At 40.3% G+C, this 22,285-nt stretch overlaps 1 protein-coding gene across 1 annotated transcript in view; it reads right to left on the bottom strand.

Annotated features, from left to right (window-relative positions):
• Positions 1-1,678: 1,678 nt before the first annotated feature.
• LOC149313554 (Krueppel-like factor 7) overlaps positions 1,679-22,285 on the bottom strand; it is an 86,934-nt gene continuing 66,327 nt past the window's right edge. Inside the window, exons 3-4 of the mRNA XM_089519309.1 lie at positions 18,811-18,934; positions 1,679-5,604 (exon numbers count right to left, since the gene is read on the bottom strand). Coding sequence (XP_089375435.1) covers positions 5,553-5,604; positions 18,811-18,934 — 176 coding nt within the window. The 3' untranslated portion in view covers positions 1,679-5,552. The remainder of the gene's footprint in view (positions 5,605-18,810; positions 18,935-22,285) is intronic.

The following is a 22,285-nucleotide window of genomic DNA, read 5'->3' as shown; positions in this document are numbered from 1 at the left end:
TTCAACTCTCTGAAAAAACTCATTACCATTTCTAGTTAAGAGTCTTCACTTGCAGATGACACATGGTGGAATCATTCCTTTTTGTTAGAACAAAGCAGCTTTGCAGCAATTTGGCTAAGCCTATGGAGCTGGGGGGAAAACAATGCCACAAAACTCATGCAATTCCGATCATGTAGCAAAGTCTGAGTAAGACAGTAATGCGGGCACAGAGCTCCGAAATGCATGAGAAAGAGATAAATGACACACTGGATTACTGCAGTGGAACAAATATAATTTGAGCATTAACTCGTCTGGCCAATTAGCCTTCCAGAGAACCGTTTACTTGTCCTGGCCATATGTCATAGCAGATGACAACCACATATTCAGTGAAAGCACGAAACAACAGAAATATAAGAACTTTAAACTCCCAGGAATGTCTTTCCAAGTGGACCCTACAACTGCACTCACCATACAGATTCATCTATCAAGTTAACAGTCTGCCACACAAAAATAAAAATAAATGTCATTTTCAGAGAACGTTGTGTCAATAGCAGACTTTTGCTCACTACAGTTCAAAAGATCAAAGCTGTTGTTTTTTAAATGCCATTTCTCACCATGTGATTTCAGTCTCAGGTTACTCTTATAACTCTGTTTTGAAGTCTATTTCCTCACAGTACACAACAAAATATGTATTGCAGCACAGGTAAAAACTTTCCTACACTAACTGCCACTGTTTCTAAAACCCTCTGGTAGTATCCTCACCAAGCCAAGCAGAAATAGGCACTGTTGGTTACTACGCTGGAAACAGTCAGAGAGCAGTTTCATCTGTGTGGGAATTTATTTAGTGGTCATTTACTTAATTTTAAAGAGAAAATTAAAAGTCAAGTTTGTTATTTTAAAAGAAAGCAATGAAGGGCCCAACTTAAATTCCCAAATCCAAGAGCACTGGGAGGAAAACTTTTTAAAAAAGCTTGCCCTGCTTCTGAAAAATAAAATAGTCAATACATTCTTGATACGAATCTCCTTTCATCTGCTCTGTTTTTTTCTTACAAGGGGGAGGGGAATGATGAACTGCTCTAATCCCATTCAAACACAGGGCCAGGGAGAGAGACTTTAAAAAAGGATGCCTGGTTATAAGTGTTTGGGGCCAAATATTGCTCTTTCTAATATGATTGTTCATGTCCTGATGATCACCTCTCAAAAGGAAAGGTAACTCTTCGATGCCTCCCCTCTAGTTGTGTAAAATAGTTTTCTTTTGAACATGGCACCAAGAGCACAAACTATGAAGCAATGTTTGATGACACTATCATGCAATCCACAGGTAATACATTCCTCTGGAGCAAACTTGCATGCTAGCACAGTGAACCTGTGATCCATAACACCTTTCATACTAATGCAAAAATGCTGTCCCTCCAACCATGAGGGTTGCTCCTTCCCTGCTTATTCACCTCCTTCCCTGCTTATTCTTTCTTGTGCTAGACCACAGAATCAGGTATTGCTTCTCACTTGGGCAAAATAATAAATACTGGCCCCATACAGACTGCCAAAATAAAGCTGCTTTGGGACACTTTGGAGGTATGCTGTTTAAATGTTGTATGCATCCTAAGAGTCTGGAAGCTGTGCCAAAGCCACACTCCAGTCCTTAGGACTAGATCGTGGCTTTGGTGTGGCTTCTGGATTCTTAGGATGCATGCAACATTTAAACAGCATACCTCCAAAGTGTCCCAAAGCAGCTTTATTTTGACCTGTCTGTATGGGCCCTAATAATACTTTTTTGAATGACTCCCTGGATCCCCCAGAATGCTGATTGAGATGTTTTGGAAATCAGAGTCCAAAAAAGTAAGTTTTCCAAGTACTTCTCTTATTTGCAAGCTATCCTTCCTCTAGGGTTATTGAATCAAGTCCAGCCTACAGGCCTTTAGAAATTTACCATTACTGTTTAATGTAAGAAAATCCTCTCCTTGAAAAATGTACAGGAGAGTGAGAGCCAGGATGAGATTAAATGAGTGGTGAAATTAGGTTCTTGTAGTATTTACAGACTTTCTCTTCAGGTTCTTTGGGATATGTGATAGGAAATTTATTGTTATAGCATGTTCAACACACATGATTTTTCTTTCTGTTAATGGTTAAGCCAAAAAGCTCAATACTAAGAAGGAAATTATGTGCACATCTTGCAATGCAATCCTGAACATGTTTGCTCAGAAGGTAAGTCCTACTGACTTCCATGGGATTTACCTCTTAGTACAATGAGGATTGCAAACTGATCCTATCAGTGGCAAATGAGGAGTATGAATGTGCCAATGCCAAATGCTGATCAAGAGAAGAAGGGGAGCTGATAGCCTTACTGGTAAGTATAGCAAAACAGCAGTGAAAGCATGGAATGCAGCAGTTGACTGGCCAGCAGTGCCATGTGTCAGCCCCAGATAACACACACCATGCTGTGTTCTCTTGGCCTATTCACAGGTACATACCTAGCTGCCACAATTACTATTTTGTAATGCCTGCCATTAAAGTTATTGGTTTCTCTTCCCCTTTGTCACTACAGAGCAACAGTGGCTTTTATGTTCTGTGGATAGATAATATTTTCATATTTACTGAGGAGCATGCCATGTTTATTTTAACTAGTCTTATTTCCACATAACTGGATATCATTCTCCCATTAATTCTGAGAAGCCACTGGAAAGACAAAGGGACAGTATAGGCATTTCTGATTCTTATGATACAGGCCTACTTTGAACAACAGTGCACATCAATATAAATTTTGCTGTGTCTTGCATAAAGACAGGCTTTCCAGCTATCTAACCGTTATTAATGATTTCCTATTCTACTATACTTAGTAGAGAAACTAGAAAGAACATAAATGGCAACAGGAGGTAAAGCAAAATTGTGCCTTTTTGTTCCTCTAGCTTTTCATTCCCACCTGCTTTTAGATTTAAAATATAGGCTTACAATAAAATATTAACCAACCTCTGTAGATGAGCTCTAAGAATACTAGAGACAACAAAGTTAAACCACATTTCAGGTGATGACATTCATGGATATTACCCAAGGACTATTGTCATGACAAGTATGTATGCACATTATGTAGGATACCACAAGAACAATTTCATGGACAGTATAGATTTTTCACACTTATATGTTCTATCATCTCCTTCAGTTGATATTCCAAAACTGCCATATAATATTCAAATCCCCAAGGCAGAAGGCCTTCAAGAAACCCACTGAACACTTGGGTAGAGTAGAAAATATGCAAACACAGATACAGAGAATTACAAGATTGTCAGCAAACAGTGCTCCAATATTTTCTAAATCATTGTTAACCATAACTCTTTGGAATAAAACTTAGATCTCTCTCTTGTTCTTAAATGCTCACTGCCCTTGCAGGGATGGTTCATTAGTTTGGTCTGTTTCTTTACCACTGTTAAGGGCCAGACCTTGTATTTGCAGCACAAATGGCCACTGACAGTCACAGTGTGCCCCAGGAACTCTGATCCCCAAAAGGAGTGGTTGAAAAATTTAGTAGTTTGGTGAAATTAAGGATGGAAAGAAGCCAAGTGCTAAGAATCCCTGTGTTTGTACTTACATTAAACAATTTTAGATATCTTGTGTGCGTGTGTGTATGTGTGTATATATAGATACAGATATATAGATATGTACGTATATTTAAAAAAGACTTTTTAGAGTTTTTGCATCCTAAACATAAATTAGGAAATTACTGAACAGTCAGCAAGTCAAAAAACAGTCAGAAGGCGGGCAGTGAGCTAGTTTCGTGAGTGGAAGAGCAGCAACCAAGGGAGAATCACATGCTGTTTCACTCCTCATCTCACCTCATGAGGGATGATCGATCCCACATTATTAACTATACACAACCATTCCCAATGACTAGCTCTCCACCTGCATGATAGAGAGTTTGAAAAGGCAGTCTTTGGAATCAGTGCCAGTTCCAACTAGCTAGAAATAGACATTATGTATATAAAGGTAGAAGTTGTGTGTGTGTTTGCGGTAAAGGGAAATTAATCCAATTTGAACTACAACTGTCAAATTATCTACAAGATTCAAAGGTGAGGCTGATGCCTCCATTGATTACTAAGTGGTACAGCTGGTCAAAGTGGACCCATGCATTTTTGCTTTAGAAAGAAGATCAGTGCTCATCCAAATTTTTCTTTTACCACCAACCCCTTTCCTTCAACTATAGGAATATCATACCATCTTGATAAATAGAGGAGGAGAACCTTGGCAAGGTGGGCATTTTTTAAAGCAGAATGCTTAATAGTACTAATTTTTAACTGGAAGGGGTTCTCACTTTTCCACTCATGATCATAGTAAAATTTCAAAAAATCTGCTCAATCCCACAATTTATATTTTGCAGGTGCCAGTCACACAAGGAAGTTACCAAACATTTTCAATGGATAAAAGGGCTAGCAAGAACAAGTGACCAGAGCTGCAAACCAATCAATGTGGGTTGCAACAAGCATGCCCCCCATTGGTGCAGAAGGAAAACCTGAAGTCATGCCTGAGTGATAGAATCCAAGACAGATATCCAGGTGTGTTACAAGAGTTCTGAGGAACATAGAGAAAAGGGTTCAAAGCTTCCAAACAAGCTTTTTTTTCAAGTTTTCATTAGGCAATTAAATAGGAAGTCTGAACTATGGCAATATGGTGATGCCTCCAACGATATACTGTGGTGTTGCTCAGGACTTCACTGGCCAAGCACTGTGAAATCACATTAGCAGGCTTCCTAGTCCCCTAGTGCACATGATGTGCAATAAACAAATATCAAAATTTAAGGAACAGAATAAAACAAAGAAAATAGATATCCTTGACAAAGTTTACATCAGTTCAAGCAAGGAAAATGGTAAGCGTGTTCCAGATGTCACTGCACAGTCTAGTGCCAATTAAGGCCATTGGTATTTTGTCCTAAACAGATCTTAACAAGTCAAATTCTATGAAGAACTGGAGTAGATAAAACTGTTCTTGAGGAGTCTTGATACATTATTGTACATGTGGGATTCTCAAAAACAAAAACAGAAAGGAACCAAAACATGAACGTTTTGGCTACCAAACTGGGATTTGGTTTTTCTAGGTCATTAATTTCCCCTCTGAAGTATATTTTAAAAGAAAAGTTAGTGCTACAAATATGCAATTTCAACATCATGTCCCGTCTCCTCAAGATGCACTGAGAAGCAAGTTATAAATGCTTCTGCTGCTGTTCACCTGCATTAAATCCTCTTCCTTCTACTTTGATTTCCATTGGCAAAAAACAGGGAACGAAAACGTGAGAATCCCGTATTGTGTTGCAAGCAAATGTGTGTCTCACCATTTCCTTCTGCAATCCTTTTCCTCTCACATGTCTTCTGCCTTCCAAACAAGCAAGGCATTGAGAACAGACATATGTAATTAAGTAGATTTGGATGCAGAACAGCATTTAGTGCACGTTTTGTGTACAGAGGTTAACATGTGATCAAGTTATCTTCTCCTGAATGGCGGCAAGAGACAGAGAATTCTGTTCCATCCATTCCCCCATGATGCTTCAGTCTGACTGTATCTGGTCCATACTCCGTGAGCTCAGTGATTCAGATGTGTCTCTTCATATGGAGGGCAAGGTGATCAGATCTTGAAAAACACCTGCAAAGGTAAGGCACAAATGTGAAATCAGGGACAAAGCACAATTTTTTTCCTCACTGCAGGCAAGAAAATCAACAGGAGGGAAAATTCTCTGCTTACAAAAGTGCCATAAAATTGTAAAGCATCTGGTACATGTTGAGTACTCTAGAATTAACAACAGACAGTGAACTTTTCAAGAAATAGGCATTTCAGTCTCTTGTAGCATATAAAGGATATTTCATTTCATTTATATCCTTCCTTTCTCCCCAGAGGGACCCAGGTGGCTCACAGATAAACCTTTAAAATTGCAATAGAATTCAAACAATTAAAACATCTATATATAAAATCACATATAAAATCACATACAATATACACAATATAAAATATATTATAAAATCACATAAAATATTCATAAGTTAAAAACAGACTAATAACCCACCTGCTCCATAAAACCATTCTGCTACGCATTATGTACAGAAAGCCTGCCACCATAAAAATGTTTTTACTTGCTACCAAAAGGCCAGGAGGGCCAGCTCCAGAGGGTGGGAGCAGCCACCGAAAAGGCTCTCTCTTGTGTCCTCACCAGGCGAGCCTGTGATCTTGATGGGACCGAGAGAAAGCCTTCTCCTGCAGATCTTAGGGCTCATGCAGGTTCATATGGGGAGATACGATCTTTCAAATAGTCTGGACCCAAGCAGTGTGGGGCTTTATAGGTCATGACCAGCACTTTGAATTGTGCACAGAAACAAACAGGTAGCTAGTAGAGCTGTTTTAACAAGAGAGTTATATGCTCCCTGTAATTGGCCCTGTTCAGCATTCTGGCTGCAATGTTTTGAACCCGCTGAAGTTTCCAAAGGTAGCCCCATGTAGGGTGTGTTGCACTGGTCCAAATGGGATATAATCAAGGCATGTGTCACTGTAGCCAGATCTGATATCTCAAGGAACGGGCGCAGCTGGCACACAGGTTTAAGCTGTGCAAATGCACTCCTGGCTGCTGCTGAGACCTGGGCATCCATACTCAGAGTGGAGTCCAAGGGCACACCCAAGCTGCAAGACTGATTTCTGGGGGAGTGTAACTCCATCCAGCACAGGCAATGTCCCTATTCCCTGATCTGCCTTACAACTGAGCAGGATCACCTCTGTCTTGTCTGGATTAAGCTTCAGTTAGGTAGGGGAAAGAAAAAAGAAATGTGGCAGTACCTTTAAAACTAACTGTTTTTTTTGTTTTTATTTTAGCATGAGCCTTTGTGGATATACTGTAAACCCACTGCTTCAGATTCATTACTGAGTGATATTAAGGCATCAGGAATTTAGCTTGCAGTTTCAATTCTGCTAGACCCACCAGATGTCAAAAGATAAACATTTTATTGTAAGATATGGGAGTGTTTTTAATAAAAGGGTGAGGATGGCAATGTCATATTAAGTGTAAGCTTCATATGGACCATTTCCAATCAGCCTACACTAGAAATACTAAATTCACTTGGTGGGTAAAAAAATCGCTATCCCATGCCATGAAGAAATAAAATGAATAAGTTTTATTTCTTTCCCAACTCTCATCAAAACACGAGGCAGGGTACAATGTATTACAATACAAAACGTAATTAAAAACACATAAACCCACAGTTAAAACACAACACTATAAAATCATTAAAATGCACTCAGAAGAGTGCATATACAATTAAAAAGTGATGATTTAAAATTGACTGGGTAGGTCTGCTGGAAGAAATATGTCTTTAATGTTGTTTTAAAAGTAGTCAGCATTTTCAACTGTGATATTTCCTCTGGCAGGGCATTCCACAGTTTAGGTGCAACAGACGAAAAGGTCCTCTGGGAAACCATTGCCAGTCTGGTCATAGCCGGTTGGAGCAAACATTTCCCAGAGGACCTGAGTGTACAAGGTGGATTGTATGGGAGAAGATAATCCTGTAGGTAACCTGGACCCTGACCATGTAGGGCTTTAAAGGCAATAGCCAACACTTTATACTTTGCCCAGAAAATACCTGGCAGACAGTGTATTGATTTTAAAATTGGTGTGATGTGATCACTCTTGGATGTTCCTGTAATCAGTCCAGCTGCCATATTCTGAACCAGTTGGAGTTTCTGGACATGGTACAAAGGTGACCAAATGTAGTGTGTGTTGCAGAAGTCCAGCCTTGAGGTTACCAGCACATGCACTACCATCATTAGGTCCTACAATTCTAGGAAAGGGCACAGTTGGCTTATCCGACGAAGCTAACAACAGGCACTCCTGACTGTCATATCTATCTGAGCTGACATTTGAAGGGATGGATCCAGGAGCACTCCCAAACTTTGAACACACTCTTCCAGGGGGAGTTTGACTCCATTCAGAACTGGACAACACACCTCCAGCCCCAGATTAGGACCCCTGATAGTAAGCACTTCTGTCTTGTTTGGATTCAGTTTCAATTTGTTTATCTTCATCTACCCTATTACCTCTTCCAAGCATTAATTCAGAGAAGACACACTATCCAATTCAGAGTAGACACATTATCCTTAACTGAAGCTGTTTTTGAAGGCATGGAGAAATGTATTGGGGTGTCATCACTGTACTCATGACATCCCTCTCTATAATAATAATTAATAATAATTTGTTTTATTTATATACCGCTATTCCAAAGATCATAGCGGTGAACAGCAAGTAAGCTAATTAGCAAGTAAGCTAATTTGCCCCCAACAGTCTGGGTACTCATTTTAGCGACCTCGGAAGGATGCAAGCCTGAGTCGAGCTTGGGCCCTTTTGCTGGTCTTGAACTCGCAACCTTGTGGTTTTGAGTGTGGCTGCAGTACAGGCATTTAACCACTGCGCCACCAGGGCTCTATGCCTCCGGATGATCTCTCCCAGCAGTTTCATGTAGATATTGAATAGCATTGGGGATAGAATGGCACCTTGTAGTAAGCAATATAAAAGCTCCTTTTTGGAGGGATAACTATCCCCAGCACCACCATCTGGAACCTGCCTGAGGGGTAGGACCAGAACCACTGCAACACAGTGTCTCTGATTCCCAACCCCCTCATGCATTCCAGCAGGATACCATAGTTGACGGCACTGAATGCCACTGAGAACTCCAAAAGCACCAACAGGGTTACACTCCCCCTGTCAATGCTCAGGTGAAAATCATCCACAGCAGTCTCAACTCTATATCCTGCCCTGAAGCCAATCTGACTTGGGTTGAGGGCATGTGTGTCATCCAAGACAGCCTGGAGTTGGAAGACAACCACCTCCTCAATCATCTTACCCCAGAAAAGGAAGATTTGATACTGGTCTGTAATTATTAAGGTCCAAGGGGTCCAGGAAGGGCTTTTTTAGCAGTAGTCTAGCCACTGCCTCTTTTAGATGAGATGTAGATGAGATGCATTAATGATATTTTGTATTTGAGGCCTAATTGCATCTCCTCCCTGGACAACCAGCCAAGATGGACAGGGATCAAGAAAGCAAGTTGTCTTCCTTACTTGCTGCAGCAGCTTGTACACATCAACAGTACTCACCAACTGAAACTGATCCAGTATAATCCCACTCACAGTCACTGGATGCCTCATTATTGACTTTCACTCCAATGATGGTATTTACAGTATGTCAGCTCTTATGTGTGAGATTTTATCTGCAAAACGGTTATTAAAAGCATCACAGTGAGCTACTGAAGGCTCTACGGTTGGGTTCAGGGGGGAGAGTGCCTGAGTTAGACCTCTCATCACCCTAAACAGCTCAGCTGGACATGAATTTGCAGACATAATACATACAGAAAAGAAAGCTTTCTTTGCTGCAAGCATTGCCACTTTATAGGAGCAAAGATGTGTTTCTCGTGTCTTGTTGCATAGAAATTGAGTTTTCCACCATTTGCTCTCTAGTCGTCATCCTTCCTATTTCAGTTCTCTCAGGACCTCTGTATACCAAGGAGTTTGTCTGCAAATGAGGTGGAGAGGATGTTTGGAGGTGACCATGTCAGTAGCCCTGGTTAAATTTTGGTTCCATTTATCAACCTGGACTTCAACAGGGTCATTGGTGATGCCTCCTGGAATCTCAAGAGATCCATTAGCCTGTGAGGGAGGAATTAGTCACCTCCGCCCACATACCCATATATTCAGAGCTAAAAAAACGCACCAGGGGCATGACCTGTCGAATGTATAGGTCCTGAAACCAATTGGGATAGGCCCATGTTTGTCATGGATACCATGAGTTCCTGAGGTGCACCTGACAGGCTGGTCTCCAGCAGTATGTTGAAGTTCCCCAGAAGCAAAAGTCTGAGAGACTCCAACAACAACTCTGAGACCAATTCAGTGAGCTTGGCCAGGGAGTCTGATACGCAGTGGGGTAGATGGTACACTAACAGAATCCCAGGTCTAGCCCTCGTTTTCAGGCTCAGGTATACACACCCAGTATTCAGGTTGAGGTGGTCTTTATAAACCATAGCTACCCCACCCCAGCCTGCCCACTTTCCCTCAACTGCTTGCTAACATAGTATCCAGCTGGAAGTGCCTGTGCCTATGTTGGACCACTGTCAGCTCCTAGCCAGGTCTCTGTAAAGCATGTCAGGTCAGCCCCCTCCTCCTTGTGGAGGTCATAGATGATATGTGCTTTATTTTTAACTGACCTGGCATTACATAAGAGCACGGTGAGGTTTTGTGGGTGGCCTGGCTCACTCTCCATGTTCCCTGGGCTGGCAGGATGACTGGAAGGTGAGATAGCTATTAAACCTCTCTCGCTCTCTCCTTACTCCATAAGAGTACATGACTCTGCCATTGCCATATTTCCCTCTGCCCTGTACAACTTGTATTGACATCCCAATTTCCATTTTTAAAACAAATTGCTGTAAAACAACCCTTAAAACAGTGCTATCAGTAAATGTGTATGGTATCTCCTCGTTGGGACTGATTAGCTGGTTAGTCCGGCAGACCCCTACTCAAATTGGGTGATGCCTTAACTGGGTGATGCCTTGTAGCCTGCTAGATGGTTCTGAGCTATCCTGCCACCATTGTCCAGTCTTTCAGCTGGCACTCTTACTCCCAGCAGGCTCATAAGTCCCAAAATTATTTTAACAAATTTAAAACAATGACTACAAAGAATAAAATGAGCACCCTGTCTACTGTGCCCTCCAGTCTCCAGTTTTTGTTTTGTTTTGTTATCTCATGCTGTTGCCATAGTAGGTTGAATACAGAAATCAAATGACTTTAGGATCAATGATGTTGCTCCCTCCCAGAACCAACAATCCTATGAGGGATAACAATCACGTAGAAATCATGGAATTAGTTGTTTTCATCAAGAGGCATCTATTGGCATTTTATAAGGCCAGTATATACTAATATTTTACCTATACTCACTGCTCAAAGTAAAATCTGAACATATTTAATATACAAAAAAATGCCTATGGGCAAAGTTCAAAAAATTCTACAATTTAAAGGGAATCACGCTAATGTTTCACATCTTTGTTTACTTCCTTTCTCTGTTCTCAGCGCTATCAAAAGATTTCAGCTTGTAATTAAACACACACTCACATACCATTTGCTTCAAAAAAATAACACACTGCTGACAGAACACTAATTTACTACTATGATCCCCTTGTAACAACATCTTGTCTGAAAAAGTGGTCTCAAAATCTGGCCCACTGTCTCGTGTTTATTTGGTTGTCTAAATGCTCAATAAAGTAGTCTAGTTGTGGAGTCTGGATTTATTTTTCTTGGATTGCATTGTGACTGCACCCCCCCCCCCCACTTGTCTCACTTGTTTGAATCCAAAACTGGGCACTTAAACACAGTTCAGTCTCAATCTTAAATCTTACCAGTAAGCTTTAGAGCAGGTGACATTAGAAAGGTGAGAATTATTTCCCTGGGAGGGAAAAAAGTACCACTGCCCAGTACTAAATGTCTGCAAATGGGGAGAGAAATGGCTTCCACATCAGAGAAAGCAGCTTCCATTTACCCTTGAATACTGACTTCTCTCATTTTAGAAATTAACACACCAGAGCCAATAGGTTTTATTGAGCCAGGAAGCTGGAATCCTGAATCCTTTGTGTTCCAAGAAGAGACAGCATATTGCCTTCTTTGGTGGGAGACAACAAAGCCTTATTATAACCAATGTGTTGTAATTCAGCAGGCTTGCATCACAAGAATTTTCTACTAGCAGCAGCATACCAAATAAGTCCTGGCACACTAATCCCTCCAGTCTGCAAGATTTGACAAAGCAACACAGTCTCACTATGAGCAATGCCACAGTAAAAAGTAATTTTGAGTGGGTGCCAGGAAGATAGGCCCCAGTTGGCATTTTGGTACAACTTCAAAACAAAATTACTCCACAAACCTCCATCTCTTATATGTAGCAGGAAGCAATGCCTTTTCCTCCTAATCAAGTCAAGGCATTATGAAGTAGTAGACAGGAAGACTGTTCCAGTATTAGCAGGCAAATAGGATGAATCGCTCATTTACAATTAAATTGAGTAGACCAAATTTAATCTCAGGAAAAGAGGATGTTGTATAATCATACGTGGGATGAAAGCTGTGGATACCATAGTGGCTGCCAGCCACTGAATAGGAACAGATCACTTCTCACCTTAGCTATGAACTGATAGGCAGCTCTTCGTTGTTTGTTGTTAGCTGCCCTTGAGTCGGCCCCAACTCATGGCAACCTTGTGGATGAGACAGCTCCAAGATTCCCTGACCACTGCTCTGGTCAGTTCCTGCAAACCCATGACTATGACCCCCCTGATTGAGTCCATCCATCTTGCTTGTCTTCCCCTCCTTCTTCAACCTTTCCTAGTATTATTGCCCCCCCCCCCACCCCCCCCCCCCGTGATCTGTGCCTTCTCATTATGTAGCCAAAAAACAACAGCCTCAATTGGTTCATCTTGGCTTCCAAGGAGAGTTCTGGTTTGGTGAACGATAATCTTTCTCTCAAGCACAGCTGCTAGACTGGCAATATGGAGATCTATTTTTACAGAGGACTGTTGCAAGATTCAATGAAATAAGATATGTGACGTGCTATGAATGCCTGAAACTGGCTGTATAAATGCCTTTTTACATTATGACTACATTAACCACCACGATCACCAGGGATTCCTGATAAGGAAGGAGGCCATGGTTCAACTAAACTTAAAAGAATACATGGCTTGCTTGGTGAAAAGGCAAAACAGAAGAGGTGGGACAGAGGGACGGCAAAAAGGATGTTTCACTGAAAGAACTGTGGTGATCATTTGGCTCTTGATTTTTCTCCTGACACTGCAGGTGAGTGAGGTGGGGTTATATTACACACTGTATACAACATACAAGGGAGCCAGCGTGGTTTAGTGGTATGAGCACATTCCTGGATGACTTTGGAGACTAGGATTTGAAATATATGTACTCACATAAATAAATTTACTTACAATATGGGTAACTTTGTCTTAACCACAGCTATGTACCTCTTCCTGGCTTGGCTTGGGTGACCTTTGGCAAGTCACACTCTCTCAGCCTCAGAGGAAGGCAATCATCTAGCTAAAAACAGCATAAAATGACATAAGCTCTGTAAAACTTGTTTTAACCCCTTCTAACTTATTTTATCCCTTTTAAATTTGTTGAAATGTTGACTATTATGTTGGTAGTCTGTATAATTTTTTGTCATTTCATACTATTTCAATTTGTTTAAATTGATTTTATTTGTATGTTGCTTTAAGATGGCAGGATATAAATATTTTAATAAATGAAGTAACGTAAGTTAAATATGAGCCTCACCCAAGACATAAGGAATTGCTGGAATACCTAACTGCTGAGCAAAGTTCTAAATATTTGCCTATTTAAAGCATTTGTTTGTGCAAATGCATGTGTGCCTTCAAATCACATGTCCCCTTATGGTGACCCCATGACTTTTATAGGGTTTTCATAGTCAAGGAATACTCAGAGGTCGTTTTGCCAGTTCCCTTTCCCTGTAATATAGCCTACAGCACCTGGTAATTGGTGGTGCTCTCCCATCCAAGTATTTACCAGGACTGATACTGTTTAGCTTCGAAGATCAAACAGGATTTAGTGCCTTAGGATATTTAGACCCTCAGCATTTTTTTTTACTACCAATCAATTCACAAAATTGCTTGTGAATTCAAAATCTGAAGTGTAATTTACAACTACACAACAAAATGCAATTCTCCAAATAGCTGCAACGGAAATTTATATTATACCGAGAAGAATCTAGGTTAAAAGCATGGGGGGAAATTTAAATGTAACTTTCATGGTATGTAAAAGAACTTAATGGGGTACCAGATGAAGCTCCTAGGGAAGAGATTTTCACAAGAGGGCTCCACAAACAAAAGATGTATCTATCGGGTATATGTAGTATATAATCAAGCCTAATTGAAGGCACACCACCACCACCACAACAAATACATCTTACATTATCAAAATCTGATCTTGTTTATAAAGCACATGGCAAACAAACTCAGGATGACGGACACGTATAACCATTCTAACCACAAAAATCTCAACAGAAGAGTGACATACAACTATCTATCATCTTCACATCTTGGCATGATCAGCAGAAATTCATTTATTATTTTTCATTTTAACATTTGCATCTTGCCCTTTTGCTAAAGAATTCATATCTGTGTTATACCTCACAGAAAACCTGTATTTTTGGCTAGGTTTCCCACAAGCAGATTGTGGAAATCAGTGTACTAATATTTTTTGGACTTCATACTTAATATCTCAATCTGGAAGAGTCAAGACCAAAGAGCAAGCTCCTTCCCAAAAAACAGAGTGTGGTAAAAAGAAGCAGCAGCAGCAGCAGCTTAAATAAAAAGGCCTACAAGAGGAACTTCTTACAAGTTTCTATTGATTCAGTGGGACTAACGGCTAGATTTAGGTGAAGGACTAAATGGCCACACAGGGACCTGTGTGTATGTGCTGTTTCACTCTCCACTTTCATACTTCAAACCAATCAATTCAGAATGGAAAGGACAAGGTTAAATCAAAACCCACCACAAGTCATATTTCAGGTATAAAGTGAAACAGAACTTTTCATCATCCAATTTGTCAGTAAAAGAAAACATCCTTATTCAATTAATCACACACTTATTTTCTCTTACAAATGAGAGCTTCAAAGAGATTGTGCTGGGTGCTCTTGAGAATAGGGAAGGAAGGGGAAGAGTAATGAAAGCAAATGTTACAATCAAAGCTGGCACAATTAAATAAAGAAAACCATCATTCTGGCAATTTGAATAAAATAAGTCTCCGGATAAGCAGTAAGACTCTCATTCCCCCAGATAATCTAACATGGAAAAGGACAGAATATGCATAATAGGGGGAAATGTCATTATTCATATAGACATGTTTCTCTGTAATACATTTCTCCTGTGCAGGTGGAGATTCACTAAGTATTTATTTCATGTGACTGTTCAGTCAAGATTTACACTCTAACTATGATTAGGAAGGAAAACACCAAAGCTATTAGGTTCCCCTAAACTGACACTCAGCTTCAGAGCATCTCAAGAAATTGGGCCAGGTGTGTTGCAAAAATATCTATAAAGCCTGCAGAGTCTCAGTTATTACCTGTTAGTTTTCACTACAGCTGTACTTTCTTACACTGTAATGGGTCAGTAGATACAGGCCTCCTTTCCTATCTTACTTTCACATCAAACATGTCAGATTTATTAGGCAAAGAGAGAGCACAAATCCACTGACTGGTCCAGGAGCAGCCTATGAGATTGGCAGTGAGGTGGGGGAATTCAACATCGCTCTAACCTACAAGTGGAAAACTGCAGCATGCAAACCACATGCAGCCCCTAAACCCCACTTCTGTTGCCTCTGAAGCCCCCTAGCTATCCCCCAAAGTCCCCACAAGCATCTTCCAATTTTAATTTTTGGACCATTTTCCAGGAAAATTTTCACTCAAAACTGGCCCCAAACTTGCCAACATGGTGGTTTCATTTCTTTATTCCCCTAGAACCTGTTAATCATCTTTTCCAGGCCAAGCCCAGATACAAATGGTGATAAAATGGTGCCAGAAAATGCTGCTGTGATCCAGAGGGTAGGGGATGCGGATTCCACCAGGAGACACCCCAGAGGGGGTATCATCTGGAGGGGAGGTACACCCGGAGAGACTGGCATAGCTACTGGGTGAGTGATAAAGGGCATCACCCCCTTTTCCCACTCACTCAGTAGTAGCACCAGACTCAAAATGGGCTCTCCAGAGGCTGCACCGCCACCCCCATTAGTAGCAGTGGCTGCTGGTGGAGACAGCGTTTAGGGTCTGGCATTGCTGGAGTAGGATCTGAAGCAGCCGTGGGTAGTAGTGCCACCCCCATCAGCAGTGGGTGGGTGAGTGGCTGATGGGGAGGCTAAGGCAGTTTGGCCTCCACTCGCGCTGGGTGACACCATCTCAGTGATGCCATTGCTGTGATCCACTGGAGGTACAGGAACAAAAACTGGTTCCTGCCTCCTTCCACTGCAGCTGTCCATCTTGCTGTTATCACCATATTGTTGGTATAGGGGGACCTTGAGGCAGAACAGAAGTCTGAATGGGAAAAGGAACCAATGGATGGGGGGAAAACCATCAAATGTGATGTCCCCAATTCAACTGAAAATTCAGATCCAGAGGTAGAGCTAAAGCAAATGGTCTCTATTATATTCTTGGAAACTAATCTGAATCCTTTAGGAAAATGTATGCTTTGATTTGGATTTCCTGCATGGCAGGGGGTTGGACTGGATGGCCCTTGTGGTCTCTTCCACCTCTATGATTCTGTGATTCTATGTAGTGTGAGAATCGGAACCAAGATCCTCCTGTGCTGGTCTGAGTACCTAACAACAAAATCCAGAAGGCAACTCTGTGGAAAGCTACTTTGGGTAGCTTAACTCTAACAAGACAATTCCCTGACTGTTTGAAACTACAGTAGTGCAGTTCCACCAACATCAATGGTACAACTCTCCCACTGCCCTCAAAGAAGAGAAGACAAATCTTCCTTTGGTAGACAAAGAAACAGTACAAAAGAGGCAAGGCTCCAAAGAACTCCTATTAGTTTATGTTATCCTTCTTGCTAAACAAACAAAAAGCGTAGGCGAGACCACAGATAAAAGGCAGGAGGGGTGGGTGGGAAGCAGCAGCCCTGGCAGAGAACAGAGGGAGAACAAACTCGTGGGGTGCCTCGGGCAGAGAGGATGTGAAAAATGATCAGATTTCTTTCCCATTAAAGGACGCATCCCTGTTTATGTCCAGTGCATCTTCTTCTCTATGCTGTAGCAGTCTAATGGGCTCAGTCGGGAACTAAATAGATCTTTGATTGTATTATGAGCAATTTCTTACTACAGCAGAGGTCTTCAGGCTGCTTTAAAAAGATGGGCAATTTTCTAAAGGATGTTCATAAAGTTATATATATAAACAGGATTTCAAAAGAGGGCTTTGCCAGATGTAAGCATATTACTTGCTTATTGCCTCAGTAGGATCTAAGCTGTAGATGGGGTATGGCCAATAGCTCCAATTAGGTGGTTTACTGATTGGCAGTGACAGTGCTACTAGGTTTTATTCCTGGAAAGCCTGTTCTTTCATGCATTTGAATGCATCTGAAGAAGTGGACTGAGATCCATGAAATCTCATGCTAAAATAAATTACTTAAAATACTGCCAGATTCATTCTCCTTTACTTGTCCCACACAAACTTTCCTTGCCCCCTCATTCTTATGTCAAGTGTAAGATACTCTGAACAGTATTTCTCAATCACCCACCTTCCAGATTCTTAAAACTTCCCTTATACAAAATGGCTAAATCAAAGTTTGTTTTCTGGAATTTAAAAAATATATATTTTCAAGCCATGAACAGCTGAATTCATGGACACAGAATCCGTGGATACTGACCTATAAATCCCAATGCAGTTTGAGTCCCAGTTCTGAAGGACTGTATTTTCCCCTATGAGTGTGAGATCTTTATGGAAAGCCCTTTTTTCCATTTCACTCTTCTCACAGAAACATCTAATGGGAACATGGGAGAAGGCCTTCTCAGTGGCTGATCTCAGTCTCTTCGACTCCCCTCCTAGAGAAGCCAGACTAGTTCCTTCTTTATTGTCCTTCCAGTAGCAAGTAAAGGCTCCCCTCCCCAACATATCTTTAAAAACTGGCCGTTTATGGGGAAAAGGCTTTTAGTAAGGTGCAGCATTATATATCCATATTTTTTGCTTGTAAATATTATCATGAACAAAACAACAACACTTTGGAATAAGCAATAATAATTGCCAAAATAAGCCCAACTATCCCCAGTAAGGCATACTCCCAAGTATGGCCCACTGGAGGCAGCTTGGCTTAGTTTGGAGTAAATATGGAGAAGAATATGCTGCTAGTACTGTACATGCTTTTAAGCCCAACAAAGAAGGACTTTTTGTCATATATTTTAGTTTTTGCAGACACAAGGCATTTCACAAACAAATTTTTGTTAAATGTTTTAGACTGTGGATTTTATTGATAGGAATAAGTGGCAAGTGCATTGTTTTACAGTCTATGACAAAATGCTGCAAAGGCAGCTATCACCTATTTCTGAATAGATATTATAGAATTGTGCTATTCACCATTTCATGAATTAAATCTGTTGCATCATCCATACAAGAATGCTATCAAGCCATTTTATTTGCTGGACCACATTATATGTAGTTGGTTATACTCTTAAATAGAGAGCCAGCATGATGTAGTGGTTTGAGCACTAGACTACAAGTCTGGAGACCAAGGTTTGATTCCCTGCTCAGCCATGGAAACACACTGGGTGACCTTAGGTGCGTCACACTGTTCAGCTCCAGAAAACCTCAGGATAGGTTTGCCTTAGGCTTGTCATACGGCAGAAACAAATTGAAGGCACACAACAACTACAATACTCTTAAATATGTAAGGAACAACTCAAAGCAGGAATGAGAAACCTAGAATCTACACTTTTGGTGGCAGTTCTAGAACACACTTCTGCACAGGAGTTGTCAAAGGTCTCCTAGATCCTTTCAACTGGAGACATCAAAAAGAAGGCCTTGTTTGCCGATTGTACAGGAGCTGATTTTCCCACCAGACATCTTTCCAAATAAGTTGCATTTGTTTTGAAATGTTTGTAAAATGTAACCTAGAGCTTTAAGGAAACACCACAAGGCCTTCACATAACCTCCCATCTGATACTTTTCCCGAATAGAGGAGTAAAAAAAAAGAAAAGGGGGGGGATATTTTTAAATTATTTGAGGGCAACTCTAGCATTAAAAAATGGTGAAGTATTAGAATAAATAGTTATCCTTACCTGTCACAATGGTTGCACTTAAAGGGCTTGGCCCCTGTGTGTTTTCTGTAATGCCGTGTGAGCTCATCACTTCGCGCAAAACGCCACTCACACCCTTCCCATGAACATTTGTAAGGCTTCTCACCTGCAGAAGAGATGAAAGGAATCACATTAGTGCTGAGCAAAAATGCCCAATCACGACTGCCACTCACATCTCACAAGTCAATGGTTAGGGCTGCTGTGACATTATAGCCACTCCAAAGGGTTTGGGTCTCCCAACTGAGAAAGAAGGCTTCTACTCCCAGCCTCACCTAAATCTGCCTTTCTCAGCAGTGTGAGAGTGAAAAATAAACATTTTGTTACGTATCAAAGGCCCTTTCACACTACACAGTTATAGTGCTGATTCCACTTGAACTGCAATGGCTGCAGCCTGTGGAATTCTGGGACTGGAATCTTAAGGAAAGGCTTTTAGGGTCTGCAGCCCAAAAATCCTCCTCAGGCACTTTTTGTGTGTGTATGTGCCTTCAAGTCGCCTGTTTACCTATAGCAATCCCATGAACTTCATAGGGTTTTTTAAAGCAAGGAATACTCAGGGGCAGTTTCCCAATTCCTTGCTCTAGCATAGACTATAGCACCTGGTATTCATTGGCCGTCTCCCATGCAAGTACTAAACTGGGCTGACCTTGTTTAGCTTCCAAGATAACACAGGATCTGGTGCCTTTAGGGTATTTGGGTGCTTCAATAGAGAGCATTTTGTTTTCAGGTTTGCATACTCATTTCACACAGCAATTGGTATACTGTATATACGAGGCAAGGTGTGCACCCACTGACCACTTGCATGACTAATTGTGATCCTTGCATGTTCAAACCAAGTACACTATAGTGTGCTCATGGAAGAGTGAAATATTTAAAAGCATCTTGTAAGTAAAGTAATTACTTTATAGATTCTCCATATTGTTTGAACCTAAGTGTCTTTTTTCTAATAAAATATTGTGATACAAGAGGAGGTGTAAGTGCATTCTGGCCAACTTGAGGGCAAGGAAATGTCTAATTAACAATTTGTAAGCTGCTCTGATAGCTTTTGGCTGAAGAGCGGGGTATAAATACATTATTATTATTATTATTATTATTATTATTATTGGGAACAAACCTAGCTCAAGGTTTGGGGCTATGTGGTCAAGTTGCCTTTGGAGGGACAACTCATTGGCTGGCTCCCAGTGGTCCCTGGGAAAACTAACATAACTGCCAAAGAAAACGCATTCTACCGCAATGCATTCAGTGCAAATGGCTTCAAATACTATGGCTAGTTTGCAACATTTTACAATATATTTTCTATTACTGGTTCAGCTTTTCATTTTTAATCCTGTAGCACATGTGTTTAAGGTGAATTTCATCTCTTACCCTCTTGTTTCTGTGTGATAGCATTCTGTTTTTTGTTAAAGGTTCTAATTGCTTGCTTACTGAACTTAACAATACCGCAGGCTGTGTGTCACAATACCACCCGTTAAAATGTCATATCCTCTTATACAGGTGAGTTTCCATGCATTTCTAGACTCCTGATGTAAATTGAGTGTGACAGAAATGAGGGGAGCTGGTTATATAGAGAATCACGGGAGACTGGGGGATGCATTCTGATGGAATCATAAAGTTAAGAAATTTATTCAACCCACCACTCATTTTAAAGCAGTTTAAAGCATTTAAAAAAATCACAGCTTATCTTTACAATGCTAGAGAAAACCCTCCCATTCAGATGATGACACGCCAGTTGATTTACTCCCCCCTCCCCAGCAAACAGAGAAAACCCCTTCAAGCCACATCAAAACTATAGTAGTTTCTTTATTCCCCTCACTTTCCCTTCTAAGCAGGCAAAATAATCCCCATTCCGAAAGGCAAGAGTCCAGCTTCTTCCTCCCTCTTATGTCTCCTTTTCTAAGCAGGCAAAATAAATCTCTTCCTTTTAGCAATACTAAGACTGCAATAGTTTCCTTCCCCATGCTCTTTCTTTCTTTCTTTCTTTCTTTCTTTCTTTCTTTCCTGCAGAAACACTGTAAATTTAAAGTGCTGGAAATAGAGGCAACACCACTCAATTTCAAAAATTTGCCAGTATTTTCTCAGCTAGAAACAGCTACTATGTGGATTAATAAAAACTATTCTGCTTGGAGAACAAAGGGACATGGTTCCTTTCTATCACAACCTGGATAGGTAGTAAAAGTAACTCTGTCTAGTTAGCCAACTACTCAAGGGCTATATAGGTGAAAGGCATGGCCTTATTAGAAGTGACTGGAACTCATTAGAAATTTTGGAAGGGTGGAATAGATAAAACAGATAAAATATACATAAATCAGGTAGAATTAACAAAAGCAAATACTGTAAATATACATACATTATAAATATACAAAATATATTTATTATAATAAGAAGTATCATTAAGAAATGAAGTTGCCCTCATTCTACTAAGAATTAATTAACTGCTCTTTGAAAATATTAATTTATTTTTAATGTATGACACAATATTGTATTAACTATAATGCTTTGAGCATTAAAAGCAGTTTATAATAAATTAATTCTATCCATTTAGAGTTGTTTTAACTAATTACAAAATAATTTAAAACGTTAATGAATTTGGGAAGCAGCTGGACCAACAGCACCACCAGCATTTGGCTGCTGTCCCCTGAAATGCTCCCAAAAATCAAAGTTTCCACTGCAAAAAAAGAAAAAGAAAAAAAAAGAAAAAAGAAAAAAAGGCTTCCTATTTGCATTAAGGTAATTGGTTCTGTTAATCAGTTGCTATTTGTTGTGAAAGCAAGGTTTCCCTGCAAATAAAACACTTCCTATTTAAATTAAGGTATCTTACTGTGTTCGTCAGTTTCACTAGCAGTGCATTTTATAGTATGCCATGGCCCAAGGACCAGAAAAATAGCCCTGGAGCCACATATGGACTGTGGGGCATACTTTGCCTACTCCTAGAACAAACTACTTATAATATATCAAACAAGTGTTATGATAGAATTGCATTTGATTTTGTCTTTGAGGCAGGGACAACAAGCCTGTGTAATGGGAAACTGCATTAAAAAAACACATTCACCATCACAACTTCCACTTAAGTCCTTTCTAGAACACTCTTCAGTCTATCCTGAAAAAAACTGTCCTATCTACACAGGTGCTTTGTGGATGCCTTGTTCTTGATCATAGACAGCTCCCCAGCCTTAGTTACCCATGAGCAACTGTGGTTCACCAGATGAACTTAGGAAAAGAGCTACAATATGTCTTCTGTTTTGGGAGCTTAACACAATAATGGGCATTAAAAATAAATCTTGTTTTGTTCAGTGACAATCACTGTTATAATCACCACCTAGATAGTCCATTTACACATCAAAGTTACCTTAATCTAGTGCATTCATTCTTGCTTCAAAAGCTATGCATGTATAAACTCATTCACACATTTTTAGGAGAATATATATATTTAACCACAGTTAACAAAATAAAAAATTTCTAA

The sequence above is a fragment of the Sceloporus occidentalis genome, unplaced genomic scaffold (assembly GCF_023333645.1).
Source record: "Sceloporus occidentalis isolate IW3139 unplaced genomic scaffold, rSceOcc1.0.p SCAF_4, whole genome shotgun sequence".
NCBI classification, from domain to species: Eukaryota; Metazoa; Chordata; class Lepidosauria; order Squamata; family Phrynosomatidae; genus Sceloporus; species Sceloporus occidentalis.
Note: the sequence above shows the minus strand (reverse complement) of the source record. Positions and strands in the feature narration are given on the sequence as shown.